The sequence below is a fragment of the Melanerpes formicivorus genome, unplaced genomic scaffold (assembly GCF_026170545.1).
Source record: "Melanerpes formicivorus ecotype bairdi unplaced genomic scaffold, bMelFor1.0.p_v2 SCAF_13, whole genome shotgun sequence".
Lineage (NCBI taxonomy): Eukaryota > Metazoa > Chordata > Aves > Piciformes > Picidae > Melanerpes > Melanerpes formicivorus.
Window position 1 is genome coordinate 13196727 of NW_027142365.1, and position 16482 is coordinate 13213208.

A 16482-nucleotide genomic window follows, 5' to 3' on the forward strand; every position below is an offset into this window, starting at 1 on the left:
AAACTGCATCTTGCACCTGCACTTCTGGAGCAATAAGGCTCAGTTCTCTGAGCATCCCTTCAGCTTTCCCAGAGTGATAAATGTGTGGCTGGGAACTTTCTGGTACTAAAATAGCTCTTGAAGCACTTTGAATAATCAAAAAAACCTTCATACATTGTAGGGCCTTTTTATTTCTCTCTCTCTCGTCTAATTTCAGTACTTGCCTTTGTGAAACTCTACCATTTATTCCCATGTCACAGTAAATAAAGGTATGAATGTATCCAGCTGGGTCAATTAACCCCAGTTCTATGCTGTGTCACAGTCTGTACTGGCTGTGATTTCCAGAAAGGAATATTCTTTTGTCATTCCTTGCCCATGTGCAAAGCATGCTAAGACTGTAAGATAACTGTATCATATTTCCACACAAAGCTAACTCTGCTTTTTTTGTAAATTTCTGGAGTGCAGTTATGAGCTGCAAAATGACATGAACCAAATACATGACCTGTATTCTGAAGTGGTAGAGAAGACAAAGGACTGACAGTTTTTGTGCTTTCATGTCAGTGTGCTCCCTAATGATGGGCAAGCCCTGCCACAAAGCCTCTGAACTTCAGCTCTCAGGCAGTCCTTCAAAGGCTAGGAGAACTTGGAGGCTGAGGTTTCCCAGGTTTCATGTTATTCTATGCAGTAATACGATGCACTTTGCTGCAATATCAAACCCCAAAAGAAACAGAAATAATAAGAATAAAAATAACAGGCATTGTTGACTTGAACTTCCTTGAGCTTTCATGTGAAATATTTAGATAAGCTTGCTTGGTAAAGTCAACCTACACAGCTGCCTGATGTAAGAATAAACCTGTTAGTGAAGCAAATGTGCTGTGCAGCAGCATGTGTAAACACTGACTATATTTTAAAGAGGGTATCTGATAAGGAAATAAGCAATGACACAGATGAAAGGTTGAGACACCAAATGATGAACTGCAATTATTTTCAGAAGTGCTACAGGAATAAATCTGTACTAATCTATACAGCAGCTTACATCAGTGATGCATGCTTCTGGATTTTGCTTACAATGGAGCAAAGAATGAAGAACGTAGGTTACAGCAAATGGAAAGGAATGAAGACAAATGTGGAAGGAAAATTCCACCTCAGAGGTCCCTCTCATTTTGGTGAAGTACTGTATACATAGAAGTGTTTTAAATCAGTGGTAGTATATTTTTGTTGAATGGGAGAGTTAGTGTTAAATAAACAACTGATATTTCAATCAGGGGAGGTGAGGGAGGTCTCCCAGGTTGCTTTTTGAGGAGGCCTGTTCTTACCTCCTCTGGCCTTTCTCCAGATCCCTAAATGCTGCAAGATGCAGAGAGGAATTTTGCACCAATCATATTGGCTGATATTCCTGGAGCTAGCCCTGTCTAGAGGTCTAGAGAAATACTCTGCAAGAGTCATAGGTGCCAGAGGAAGTGACCAGATTTTTTCACAGCACCAACCTCTGACTCAGGCCATTCTCAAATGGTACCAGATCTATGCCCTGTTGAGAAGCTCAGCAGTACAAATTTGGATCAACCATTTCTGTCATTTTAGCCAGAACACACAATAGGGAGCTCATCTTAGTGTATGGCCTTATGTCAGCTGCGGGATGACAGATAATACCCAACCCAAAGTACAGTGTCTATTTATGTTAACCCCCTGTTAACCTTTTTTGAACAAATTTGAACTGGCAGAGTGTGTTTATACCAGAGCAGTGCTTTTTTGGTTTATGGCTGCAAAGTTTTGATCTGATACTAGGATTCTTCAAGCTGGATTTATGCTTCTGTCCAACCCCAGCCATAATATGAGCTCTAGATCTTGTGTTATTAACAAAGACGCCTTGCTTTCCAGGCAAGCTGGAGGTCCCAGTCAGATGAGAGAAAAATTGTACCACCCAGAAACTGTCATCCAGCTTGGCAGGAGTGTAAAGATTTGTGTTTTATACATTAGAAGAAACACTTTGATAGGAAACACACAGATTCTGCAGTAAAAGTCCCCAGAAGGTGTTGTTCCTTGCGGGTTTGCAAACCCACACCATTATGAGGATTGATGGTAGCACAGGTTCCCAGTGACCCTGGTAATAGGCAATCAGTCTCCCTTCAAAACCTCACACACGTGGGTCTCAAGTGTCTTTAGCTATTGGGCTGGGTGCTACCCCCCATCTCCTGTGCTGCCCTGGATGGCTGCTGGCCATAACCCATTGAGGTGGCCCGGAGGCACAAGGGTTTGTCAGGCACAGTGGCCTGTGGCTCTTGCTCAAAAGCTTCAGAAAGAAGACACAAAGAGTTCCCTGAGTGTAAAGGTTTGACGTTACTTTTTCAGATGAGTGTAAAGGTAACTGCTGTTCTTAATGCAAACATTAAATCTACTCTGTAAAAACACAATTACTGCTGCCATGGCAGAAATCAGTCATCCCTTTTGAAGGAATGCCTTGAAAACGCAATCATAAAATCCCTGCACGTTATGGATTTCATTAACGTTGTGCTCCCCTAGGATTCCCAATTGCACAATAACAGGAGTTCTTTAAATTTTAAATACCACAGACAGGAACAGTTTCACCAAAACCAGATGTGAAACCCTCACACTGGCCTTCTTACTGGTTCTAAGTGCTGATACTGGCTGGTAATTGATACCTATTAACATGTTTGTTGTTCAGATTACAGAAATGGAAACACTACACCATTTTTCCTGTGAAAGGATACGTTAATGAGGGACAATGACTTAGGCTGCAATGGCAGTTCCCTGTCCTTCATTAAATTAAAGGGCCGGGTTTACTTTTCATTTTAGATCACACTGGAGGGCAGCTGAGTCTGTGAAACTTAAGTGTAATAAACAAGTAAGCTGAGCTTAAAGTTGAGCAGCTAATAACACCCTATGTGACAATAAACTAACTTCATGCTTATCTTTGGCAGTCCTTACCTCGTGCTTATCTTTATCCCATTCTTGTTAGATAATCCACAGGCTTTATTAATGTGTTTTTAAAGACGAAATTCAATCTGAAGCGACCCTGTTTCTGATTATGGAATTGCCCCAAATCTCAACTTGGTTGAGCAATGTTCAAAAGTGTATTTGAAAGTAAAAATAAAATGGAGGAAGTACTGTGCAGACCTGTGGTGTGCCTGCGCTATGGGTATTTTGAAGTTAAGCTTTGACATTTATTTCCAGATAAGTAAGGAAAGGAACAGACAGGCAGCTTTGCTTAGCAGAGCTGGGTGTGCAGGCAGCATTTAGATGAACAGAGGAGTTAGTACCTTGTCAGTCACAAAGGAGTGATCCAGTTTTTCCACCAAAGAATGTGTTCCACAGATGGAAAGCGTGCAAATCCATTACTAACAACAAGCCAACACTATTTTCCTTATTCTTTTTAGTGAAATGGTCCAAAATACAGTCAACACCTTAAAGGGGACAATCATATCTCATGCCCTCTAGATGTCCTCTGTAGATACCAATCTCCTTTGCTGGTACTTAACCAAGGTTTTGAGTTTCTTTTGTCTTTGCTAAAACAGTAACCTTGAAGACAGGGGTAAAAAGAAGGGAAAGGAGAACTATAGTATTTCCCCTCTATTAGAAAAGGATTCAATAAGGAAGTCAGAATTTGGAGGTGAATTTTCAAGCTGCTTTGCCCATATCACATATATATGCTGTGTATATTAGGAGTTGGAAGGCAGACTAACTACTTAAGCAGCTGCAGTGTGTGTGCAGGTATGGAAACTGACAATTCTGAAGAGATTAATGAATACTGACATATACAAAATCTTTGTCTCCCAGACAAGGGCATATTGGCAGAAATTTTCACTTCAAGAGTTCCAGCTCCAACACTGCAGCATCCTTCAGACTGGTGGTTTTTTTTCGCTGTTATTTTCTAGAGTTCCTGCACTGTGCCACAAAATTCCATTTATGCTGCACTGCACAAAAGCAGGTACTTCAATACAATAGTTTACAATAGAATACAGAATAAAACAAAACAAAGTGATCTCAAGTCCATATACAAGAGCCTTATTCTTTTTGTAAAATACCATGACTTTTCCCTAACTGTTCAGAGCATTTTATCAGTTACATGTCCTTGGTTGTTTGTCTGCAAGCTCTTACAGAGATGAACATCTGTTCCTGGGGATATCTATGCAGAGGGAGCATGGGATTTCAATATTTTATCCAGATACAACTCTCAACATGTGCTTACTGCCAATGGCATCAAGACTTTGTAGGAGATGGCGGTTCATGTTCACAAGGACCCAATTCTATTCAATACAATTAATCTTCAGCAAGACTTCTTATGTTTTGCCCTGCAAACAAGGCCCATGTCTCTAACAAAGGCTGCTACAGCCTAGTTGCTCAATTATGAAGTTTTCCTTGAGGTTTCCAGTCCCTCTCTGGGCAGTGGAGGAGGTACACTAGGGCTAGACTGCTCAGGGAAATGGTTCATGCTGCCTTTTCCAAAGCAGGAGCTGGGTGAAATAGGTGAGAGCTGTGGTGTGAGCAGTACAGCATACAAATAAGCATCAGCTTCTTGGCTGGTGTAGTAGCTGGAGGCAGTGTAAAGCTGCTAAAAATTATGCTCAGCGGTTGTTTCAGCCCCTGAGCACCTTGGTTTATGGCAGAAGGCAAAGAAGGCAGAAAAATTCATGGTCAGGAGGCCTGAGATACACTCTGCTGTTTTAAACATAAACCCTAGAGTAGCTTAGATTCTGTTGTGTGTTTGCTATTAAAAAGTTAATGGTTAAAAGTAAAGTTCTTTGAAACTTTTTCTCAGAAAGATCTAGTTCTAAGTAAAAGGATTTATATATAAGTGTATATATCTGTGTGTTCATAACTTAATAACATTAATAAGCACACAGAACACATGAATGAAATTTGACTTGCTCTCTTGTTTTGCTTACCCAGTCATAAAAGAGTAAGTGGCAGCAGAAAAGAAGGAAATAAAGAAAAAGTGGTGGCCCTCTGACCAAAGAAAACAGATGGAACTTGGTTCTGATTCATTCCACCCTTTTTCCATGTGCATTCCATAGATTGCAAGTGGCAATGATTAATAACAAGCCTAGATCTTAGATAAGGCGGAGGAGATTTTAACATTTCTTCTTTAGTAAGGAAGAAGGATCAACAGATTTTGTTTGCAACTCTGAAGTCTGATTAGGTCCTTCATACATGATTACCAAGTTGGCAAGAGCTCCAGGATATGTAGGGCCCCTAAGCAGGATACCTGAGAGTCCCATTGTGTGCCAAGGATCAGAAATGAAAGGTTTCCCGCTCTTTCTTCCCTTTATTAACTACTACTCAACATGTTTTTAAACTTTCTTGCAGACAGCAAACCTCACAGGAAACACCAATGCGAACATTGGTATGGATGGCTAATAAGGCATTGTTTTTATATGTCACTTAGTCATTTCCTACAGAAAACAACAGAAGCAGGAGGAATATTTCAAATACATGAACAACTTTTCAATATTAGTGATGTTGACCTAATACACTCAAGGTTTTCTTTTAGCTTTTGCCAATGGAAATAGAATCTAGGATACAACTAAGAGGTGTAGGTCAACCTAAAACTAAGACAAATCAGTGGGGCTTTTTACCTCATGATATTAATACTTGCCTGATAGCATGGATTATATGTATGCAGTAATTCATATGAATAATTTTAACCCCTTCAGGAATCACATGCCATTCAGCTGGGGACCCAATAACAAACAGGAGACAACAAGCCCAAGCTGACGGCCTGCACTCAAGGAGTCTCTTTGCAGCGACAAACGTTAACACCATTTCTGCTGTATTCTCAGAGCAAAGCCAAGGCAACCCATCTTGCTAAGAAATGTTGTGTTTAAGGATGTGGAAGAATAGCCACAGGCCAGAGACCACTGAACTCATTTCATGTGTAACATATTCTAGAAGGAACATAGGTCTTCTGAGGTGAAATCTGAGCACACAAAACCAGCATGCTGTATTAATGCTTAACTGTAATCAGCTAGAGACACAGCACATGCTCAGTTTACTGGGACATTCCACTTTGAGTGCATGTTAAACTAATATTGACTTTTCCACTAAACCAAAATCTCTGTTATTTGTGCCCAGAAGACTGAAAAAACAATAGACGTGGGAAGCAGAGGAATTAATCTTCTTGACCTTTTCTTTTTTTTATACCTCTGGGAGCCAGCCTTTTTTGTGTCTCTAACAGGAGACGTGAGCTATTCACTTGCACTGATTCTTAGATTATCTAGAAGGATTGGGGTTTTGTTGGTTTTTTCTTTTTCCTTCTTCCTTTCTGTTACATTCTCCACATTCAATAAACTCCACAGAGTATTATTAATAATATCTTTAAATTCTTATCTTTTTACCTGTATCCATTCTCTGACAGAATCTTCCCCTGGGGTCCATCCATTCTCAGGGTAATTTAACCGGGACCTTTCTGAAGACCAGATAGCACTGTACTGGGAGGAGACAGTGATTTGATCAGAGTGAATTTCTCCTGATTCCATACCTAGTGGTTCCATGCACTGGAAATCTGAAGAAAAATAAATTACCATTGTCATTATGGTCAGCTTTTTGATTTAAGCTTTGAATAATGAGAACATTTTCCTGCTTTGAATATGAATATCTAAAGAATATATATTTTTTTTTTATGTGACTTTGAATTCTTTAGCAACTTTAAGGGAGCCAGTACTGGGCTTATGGTGTCATTCTTAATACTGCCATTTGAGTTGCCATGACAATTCCTGCAATAATAATGCCATACAAATATTTTTAGCCCAGTGTTGTATCCATTTCAATACAGGACAACAGAATTTTCTTCTCTAGGGTAGCATGGGCACTTCTGTGGATTCATGATGTAAACCAACAAATATTCACCTCATAATTATGCTTAGAACAAGGAAAGGCAAACTAGATGACTGCTTAAAACCCAGTAAGCTGCAGAAAGGAGAGAGAGTTTGATTTAAGGTGTGTGTTTTATCATCAAGTAGAGCAAAGAAATCTGTAAGGATATGGTGCAACACAGACTATTATTTTCCTACGTCCGCCTTACTTTGTTTCATTCTCTGTCCAAAGGGTAAGCAGGAAAATGAGGCAATGGGGAAAAAAACTAAAACATGAGACTTAGAACAAAGCTTGGATAGCTTATGAAAAGGTTTAACAAGAGAATGTATATTAAGTGGGTCCTTTTTATTCAAGAAATTGATCATCAAAGCTTGTTCCATGTAATAAAAGAAGCTTTGGATAGTGCATTCATTGTTCTCATTTTGTTGTTTTAATGCAAGTGTTCAGTCGCTCTGCATTCCTGTGTTTCCCTGGTCTGCACAGTTTTTCACAATAATTATCCCGACTTCCTGGCAATGCTGCAGAATAAAACTGCTAAGGAAAAATTCTGCCTCTTGCACTGCTTTTCAAAGGGCAGTTGCTCTTGAAAAAAAAAAAAAAAGGAAGAAAAAAGGCAAGAAAAAAGGCAAATCAGAAGCAATCATTCCCTACCATCTTATTTGTTTAAGGTTTCTTTAAAGTTTACAACACCTGGGGTGCAAAAAGACATAACAAAGACTATTTTCCAAGAAGCTCTGCAGGGTAGATAAATACTGACCTTCTGATACAGTGCTTTGTGACACGCTGTAGTTGGCTGAGAATCCCTCTTTTGCTATTGCACTGTCAGTGTAAAACACAATTGAAAGAATCCCCGTTGAAGACCGGACACGTCCTGGGTTGTTCTGCCCACAATAACGCCCGATATGTGGACCAACTGCAAAGAGACACAATACAGTAGTAAATTGCCAGTTCTACTGCAACAATGGATGCCACTACAATAGCCCCCAAACGCAGTCCTTCAGCAGGTAACAATGAAATGTCTGCAGCAATTCAAAATCACACTCTCATCAATAACTTAGTAGTGAACAATAAATTGTTTCTCCTGCTCTGGTAATCCTCCTTCTAAAATGCTCCAGACGGCGCTCCATAAATTTATTGAAGATGTAAAAAGGTTTCAAAAAAGTGTCCTTGGAAGTGCGCAGAGAGGGCAACAATGCACAAAATCACACGGACAAAACACCCAGAGTGTTTTCCCAAGTGGTGTTGAAGCATATATTTATGACAAGGACATCTGAATGGTTTGATTTGCCCATCCAGTATACTAGAACATAAGTTCAAACAACATCTGCTAGGTTTTTTGTTCAATATTGCCGAGAATATGTTAATGCTACAGCGAATTCAGAAAAACATTCTTGCACTCATATTGAGGCTGTGACCAATGACTCTTTATCCCCTCCTATTTAGGCTTTCAGCACACCCTCTCAGACCTTTTGCCCATATGTTCAATATTAAAGAATACTGTGAAAGAATTCAAGAGGAAAAAAATCTTAATCCTTTCAAATGAGCAAAGATTTCTTCGGTGCATCTCTGTGTCACAGAACACACACACATACACACATACATGATCACGCTCATTGTTAATAATCTATAAACCACTTCATGATGTTCTTTCTTTCTTCCTCTCTCTCTTTTTTCCTTTTTTTTTTCCTGGATTTCCTGTGCAGTGAGATAATCTTCTCCCTTAATTAAGCTACTCAATTCACAACCAACATATGTGGCCTTCTAGCGCTTGAACATTCCCTACAGATAGGTCCCCAGGCTGTTGAACAGTGGTACATCTGTGCTTACCACCAACATGAGAAGATAATGCTAAAACCCATCCATGGAGTCAATCATGAAAATAATTGCGAGACACCATTCTAATGCATACACCACTGGCTTTCCAGGCTTAAATTCACACCTCCTAATTTCTTTAGGAAGTCCATTTCACTTGCAGTTTAAAACATAAAATGTTTGTATATCGTAATTATTCACAGCTCAAAGAAAATCTTCAGCTAACATAATTTTGTAGTAATTTATTGGCATCTCCCAACCAGCAAAACAGTTCCAGCTTGAAATAACTTTATTATGTAAGCTGCACATTTCTGTAAGGTCCTGGAGTTGCCAGAAAGAGGGAGCTCAGATGTTGTAGCTCTTGCTGCCAATATGTTTTTCTATCTGTATTCTGGCCATAGCTAGTCTTCAGTTGCCTTGGCAATCCCATGACATTTCAAATACCTGCCAGTTCAGCCCTCTTCCATCCAGACTATTCAATGCAGTATTGGTGGAATGAAACATCCTATAGAGGATATGAGTTTAATTCTTCCTCTGCCTATGTATCATTGAAGCTTTACAGTTTTGTTATTTGGAGTGAGGATGTTGTTTTAGACTTTAGTGGCTTCTTAAACATACAAACTCAAGTCTCCACTACAAGTTCTGCAGTTTTTTTTTCCTTTTTCTACATGCAAACAGCTCTGATCTTGCCCTTTCCTGTGGTGGCTTTAGACATTATAGCTGCTGATGCTCCGCTGAACTGCAAGAAAATAAGGAGGATAAGGCCACCACGTTATGGCATTCTGAGCCTTCCTCCTCCCATTTCCTGTGAGGAAGCCTCTTTGAAAGGACAAACAGAAGACAACTTTGTTTAAAGCAGACTGGCTTTAAGATTCTTCATGACTCACTGGTTTATAATTTTTAAGATGTATTGAGGGACTCCTCATTCCAGTCTTCTGCAGCTCGGCCCTGCTATCACAGTACTATTCCCTTTCCTAGCTATATAGATACAACACCCCAAATCCTCCAGAATATGACACAAAGAGGTATTGGACTATTTTCCACAACATGTAAACCTCAGTCTACTGAGATAATATGGTATTGATCTGAGATGAAATAGAGATTCTTTTTTGTTTTCCTTACACAAATAGCTAACACAAAACTCTCCTCCTTTTCCATTCAAGTATTGAAAACTTATGAACAACAACAAATTATCAGATTCTTCAGGTGTCACCACATCAAATAAATGCTGTGTGTGGGAGACCATCTAAGCAATCATTCATGGGATGGTACTGCTGTCTGCTTAGGTAGACTATCATAGAATTGTAGAATGGTTTGGGTTGAAGGAACCTCCAAAACTCATCTAGACATCACCTGCCTTTAGTGAGCAGGGACATAGAATCATAGAATCAACAAGGTTGGAAAAGACCTCAAAGATCATCAAGTCGAACCTGTCACCACAGACCTCATGACTACTAGACCATGGCACCAAGTACCACGTCCACCACTAGATCAGGTTGTTCAGAGCTTTGGTGAGCCTGACTCTGAATATCTCCAGGGCCTCAACCTGGCCAACCTGTTCCAGTGTTCCAGCACTCTGATGGTGCAGAACTTGTTCCTAATGTTCAATCTAAACCTACCCTTTCTTTAATTTCAAACCATTGCCCCTTGTCCTATCACTCCAGGCCTTTGTAAACAGTCCTTCTGCAGCCTTGTAGGCTCCATTCAGGTACTGGAAGGCTGGTTTTAGGTCTTCCCAGAGCCTTCTCTTCTCCAGCTGCAGCTTTTTAAAAACCATCTTCCTAACCCTTCATTGCAAACCAAGATGGGTTTTCACAATAGATCATACACAGTTGCAAATAGGAATTTTAGTGTGGCAAGTGTTAAAAAGTCATTAGGCACAGAAAGTTCTCTGCAGCCTGTACCTGTAGACCCTCGCCTTATTTTGTCAGCATCCCCCTGGAAGATCTGCTCCAAATGAGTCACTTGGAAATGTCCTCACTCAAGGACAGTTCTACACTACCCACAGGACAAAGGCATTTCAGTGAGCTAGATACTTCATTTCACTGTCCATGTTGTAGCTATTTCTAGGACCTAAGCTCATCTTCCAATGCACATAGTATGATATAGTGGAAAGCTGAGTACCTTTCAGGTTACAAGATGGAGGGGCAAATAAATCCAACAAGCTTTAACAAGCTTTTAAATTTAACAAGCTTTCCCCAAAATGCAGAGTCTAATTCTAGAACTTGAACAAATCCTTGAGGATTCTTAGTACAGATGTTTGAAGGTTTAGAGATCTAAGTGTGGAACATGTAGAATATGGCTGGTGGTTTAAGATGATACAGAAATCTCATTCTTAACAACCCTGATTTTCTTTTCTACTGTTTACCCTTCTGGACAAAGAGTATCTGTACTAGGAAATATTGAGACTTACTGAAATACACATTCGCCTGTCCAGTTGAAATTGTAGTCTTTGGGATTCAGTTAAAATACCCCTAGCAAAACTCATGCAAGGAAAAAATGTTATATTGGACTTCTAAATTATTAGAAGAAATGTTAACTAGCCATTTTACTGAATTTTTAAAGCTGGATTTTAAAAGTATTTTGATGTGCTGTGGACAGTCCTCGTGTGTACTCTTATAAATCTTAATAGCTTGTCACAAGAGTGTAGAAAGCAACCACAACAGAAGAGAAACACTTAGATTAATAGCAGCCTTCATTTGTACTGATGTTAATGGCTGAAGGAAAGTGTTCTGTTTTGCTCTATAATTCAGTGGAAGCTCTTGTGGTATTGACTGAAGCAGCAGTGCTTAGCCTGTGGTTCTGAAACCATATGTAAACTTCTCTAAATTACTTTTGAGCCCCTGGTCTACCGAGCTTCAAAGAGAGCTGCATGATGAATATGTGCAATTCATGGCTTAAGCTAGTCCTGGTTTTGAGTGGGCTATTTTTCTTCAGTGTCAGCAGTGGACTCTTATCAGCCAAGGCTGGCTAAGGTATATTTGTGCCTTGGGCAAAGATATTTTTGGTGTCTATTTTATTCATGCAAAATCACATATTTCTTCTCTGTGATCTACTTACTCTCCTACCCTAACTCCACCTGCTACCTCCATCAAACCACTGTCCCCTTTCTGGACAGTATTTGCAACATGAATATTCTCCAACAGGGTGTGTTTCACTTATTACTTTGTTTCAAAGAAGATACCAAAGGGTGCCCTTGGCATGCAGGTATGCAGAAACAAAATGCCAGGTTTAAGGCATTCATGAATGCCTACCATTCCACTCTCGAACCACCAAAACACTTATACCACTGTTTAACTTCAGATCCATAAGTGTCCTCACTGAATTCCTTTTGAAGTCAGTCTAACTGCTCACAGACTTCGAAGATAAGCACATATTTTGCAGAATCAAGACACAAGTACTCAGTACTTGCCCAATTCAATCCACTGAAAGGACAAGGCTGAGGACTCCATGATTGTGACAGAGCATTTCAGGACAAACATCTTTATGAATGGCTGCTACAGTTGCTGGCAAACTGTCTGACAGAAAAGTGTTTTCTATTAGAAAAAAAGCAGCAATTATGTAAGAGCAAAATGTAAATGGCAGAGTACTGATTCTGACATGCTCTTTTAAATATCATTGTAAAAAAATATTTAAGAGTACTTTTTTTTTCTTTTGTAGGGGAGAAAGGGGAAAAAAATCACAACTGTAGAAAACAGCAAGCGATTGTAGCTGATAAAATGCTACACTGAAAACATTTTCTGCTTATGTTTGGTTTCACCTGCTCTAACTTAAGTATATGTCTCCGACAGATCAGAGTGCAGTGTTGTTCTCTCCTGAGAACAGAGGAACAGACAGTTCCTGTGTCAAACATTGATGCCTGGTTTCCAGGGCTGGGTGAAAGCAGCATACTCAGGGGGCTGTCCGTATAATTCTGTGCCTGTGGCCACAACTCTTTACCATGAAGCTGCTCTCTGTGTCCTATTAAAACACTGCCACCATCCTGGCAAACCACAACTGTGTTGCTATTGAGCAAGGGATTTGAACTGAAGGATATACACTTTTCCTAAACATTTAAACCCCCTTCTACTCCATGTTTTTGTCAGTGTAGTGCAATAGCAACTTTAAGCTCTAACAGAACTGGGCACGTGAACAGCAATGAAGTACAAGAAAGCAAAATAGCTTCTCTTGTTTCATGGCTATGTCTGTATCACTACAAAGAGCAGGCCACGGTCCTGCAGACCTGTGTCACTACATAGAGCAGACCCTCTGGACCTGCAACCAGTGGCCAGGGACTGTTTCTGGGACCAGACTAACAGTGTAACACAACTTGCTCTCATAGAATTCTTCCTTCTGAAGCAGGATGATCATGCTCGATGTGCCTGTTGGGGATGACTCCTGGCTTTCACTGTTCTCCAAACAGCGCTTAGAAATGGTTAGCAAAGTGCAAACAGGCTAAAATTGTGAAAGGGAATATGCCTGCAGTTAAGAAGTACCCACAACGATGCCTTGGCTCTATTTTGGTTCACGTCAGAGATGTAGCTTCAAAATATCTTTTAACAGATGAAAGGGAATTGTACAAATGGCTGGAAGGTGAAAGACTCACCCTGGGTGAGCAGCCCTTCAACAAAAGGAACCATACTGTCAAATATTTTTCAGAAATTTAATACCACAGTATCACAGTATATTAGAGGTTGGAAGGGACCTCAAGAGATCATCAGGTCCAACCCCCCTGCCAAAGCAGGATCACTTGGGGTAGTTCACAAGGGAATGCGGCCAGCTGGGTTTTGAAAGTCTCCGGAGAAGGAGACTCCACAACTTCCCTGGACAGCCTGTTCCAGTGTTCTGTCACCTTCACTGTAAAGAAGTTTCTCCTCATGTTGAGGTGAAACCTTCTACGTGGAAGTAGACTAGACTTATTTTTCCTTCCTTTCTCAATATTTTTTTTTCCTTGTCAAGATTATCTGGATACTCTGTTTTCAATATCTACAAACATTTAATTTATGTCTTCAGTTTATGGCCAGGTCATATCAGTGGTTTCCTGTGTCAGCTTTGCAGTTCAGTTAAAATATTTCTTCTCCCTCACAGGGATTCATCTTGTGATGCATTCATAGAGAAGCAATGACATCCTGCCTGCCTTTGTAGTGTTAAGTAAAAGATGACTGATTGCTGGCTGAGGATAATCCTACAGTGCATTGATGCAGCAAACCTTTCCCTACAACCATCACAGCCTCCAACAGTTTGTATCTAAGGAAACATTTCTTTCTAGTCTACAAATTCAGTTGAATATTTACAAACATGTAAACACCCTTACTGGATGTCAGGATCATTTTAGGTTTAGACAGTTGGTGAGGGAATTGGAAGGCTGCTAATGCCTGTTGTTAATTGCTCTTCAGTATGGCTCAGCCACTTTCTTGAACCAGGAAATTACGGCTTTGAAACCCTCTGACACTGACAAGAATGCATTTCTTTTTGGTAATATTACACATAATTTGATTGATTGGATCATCTTTTCACATGTCAGTTTAAATGCAAGTTCTACAGGAATTCAGCTTGGACAGATTTGGCCTATATACAACTAAACCTATTATTAAATGTTCCAGACATCATTATTGTAGTGTTACAATATTGTTCTCCTAACTGAGGCATTAAATACTAAATAGTCTTTCAGCTACTGTTATGGCTCTTTCTTCAGTATTTATTTCAGTGCACTGAAAAGAGCCATGATAAACCCATTAAGCATAAAACAAAAAAGGAAGAAAAAATATATTAAAGAGCACATACCTATTAACTGCAGCATCAATAAAAGCTTTAATTAAAGTTATATTTGGGATTCATCTAGGAAAACAAGCCAGTTGAAATGTGTTATTAAAATATGTTCCCTAAGTTGTATGTTTCCATTTAAATGAAATATTAATGTAGGATTAGCAGTTTGGAGAAATTGCCACTGCTGTTCATAAAAGCAAAGGAAATATCTATTAATATGGGCTATCACATCAGTGGATAACAAAAATAGCTGCAATTAGTGCCCAGCACAAACAACATAAATCTTCAGTTGTTGGATTTTTGCTACAAGTTATAAAATTACGAAGGAAAAGGACAGCTTCAAGATGCTTCTCTTTCTCATCTTATGCCATGCACAGAAACAGTGAAAAAGGCACCACAAACCACCAGAGAGCTGACTGCAGAATTCACACAGACTTTTTGAGTACCCTGAAGGCTGTCATTCAACTTGAACTGTCCCTTTTAGGCTAGAGCTACAGGGTTGAGCTATTGAACTGGCATGCTTGGAGTACTGGTATGTGTTTACTCTACCTAGAGTGGGCTTGGATCTACTGGATCCAATGCCACATATAAAAAACCCAGAAAAATCATGCAGCTATTTTATTCATCAGTTGTACTGTAAAGCCGGCACATGGGACTGGGCAGGGGGTGAAATGAGGGCTCGCTGGCTCTATGGACTTAGCTAATATCTAGCTATGCACTTAGTGAATTTGCACAAGGTCAAGTGTGTTCAACAACTAAGTGGAAAATTACTGAGATGGCAGCGAAGTTCCAGAAGGGTACCCAGTCCACCCACCCCAACACATGTACCCAGTTAGTCAGAGATTACAAATTAACAAATTAAGATAAATCCTTTGAATTTACTTATCCTGCTGGAAGAGAGAGCACTGTAAGGGAGGAACCCTGCAATTCCCAGTCACTGAAGCCACCTGAATGAATAACTCAATGACTATTTGCAGATCTGGCTAATAATTTAATCACTACAATTTCAACTACATGGATGTTTTCTCTGGCAAAGAAATTCTCTGCTTTGACAGCTGATTTGTAACACAGATTCTCCATGAGCTGGAAGGTTTGTGGAAGTTGCGGGAAATTTCTGGACAACACTCATGTGTTAGTTGTGAAAGTTTGGGGATCCATTATAAGAGGCAGTATTCAATTTATTTTAGCATAGGAAGTTCAACCTCTCTTCCCTCTGAAAAGAGAGATTTCTCCCAAGTAAAACATTCAGAATTAAACAGATTGAATAAAATTCATTCACACTTTGGTATGTTCTACTGAATGAATTTTCAGAGCATTTCCCACATTTCTCTTTAATTCAACTCATTTCACATAAATCAAGCAAGGACCTCTCTACTATGACAGTTAAAAAACTGAGAATATGCCTTCTATAGAGTAATGGTTTTGCATGTCACAGCCTGTTTTTCTCTTACCGTCAGGGAATCCATCCCAGATCTCCAATCGGTCATAGCGACAGAACGCTCCCCCTGGAGTATTTGAATCAGGTTCTAGCTCAAAGCTTTCAAATTCCAGTATAATCTCCGACATATTTGGTGCGAAGATAATATAAGTGCATTCAATGTTATTGGGATATTTTTCAGGGAATCCAGGGGACTTTATCACTCCACTTGTTGCAGTAAAGTTTCTGGAACATTCAGGTCCTGCAAGAGAAATAGGAAAATCACCTGGATTAATGCTGCGCTACTAAGCAAAGTAGCTAGCTGGAAAACAAATTAGGTTGTGTTGTCTCTCCAGCAGCAAAGGTGGCTTTCCAATGAAACACCTCATTTTAATCACTGCATTAATCATTCAGCCACCTTGTTCTTGTTATTGGTAGTCAGGTTTTAAAGCACAATTCGCATATGCTGCCTGATCTCCAACTTCCAATTTGCATGGAACAATATGAAAACTTGTACGAGCTCGAGAAAAAACTACGACAAACGCAATGTCATGTGGGAACAATGAAAGTGTAAGCTGCAGAAATCTCAACAGAGCCCTAGAGAAATAATTATAGCCCCTTCAAGCTCAAATCTTTAAATCTTACAGCTGACAGGCTTTTATTGGCAAAATAGAACTTTATTTTTTTTTTTTTACAAA

The 16482-nt window shown here is 39.7% G+C and overlaps 1 protein-coding gene across 6 annotated transcripts in view; it reads right to left on the reverse strand.

Moving 5' to 3' along the window:
* The window catches only part of NRP1 (neuropilin 1), a 116730-nt gene that overhangs the window by 47395 nt on the left and 52853 nt on the right, over nucleotides 1–16482 (reverse strand). For all 6 annotated transcript variants that reach the window (XM_068146242.1, XM_068146245.1, XM_068146244.1 and 3 more), the window contains exons 5-7: nucleotides 15819–16046; nucleotides 7568–7723; nucleotides 6333–6499 (exon numbers count right to left, since the gene is read on the reverse strand). In XM_068146242.1, the coding sequence (XP_068002343.1) occupies nucleotides 6333–6499; nucleotides 7568–7723; nucleotides 15819–16046 (551 nt within the window). The remainder of the gene's footprint in view (nucleotides 1–6332; nucleotides 6500–7567; nucleotides 7724–15818; nucleotides 16047–16482) is intronic.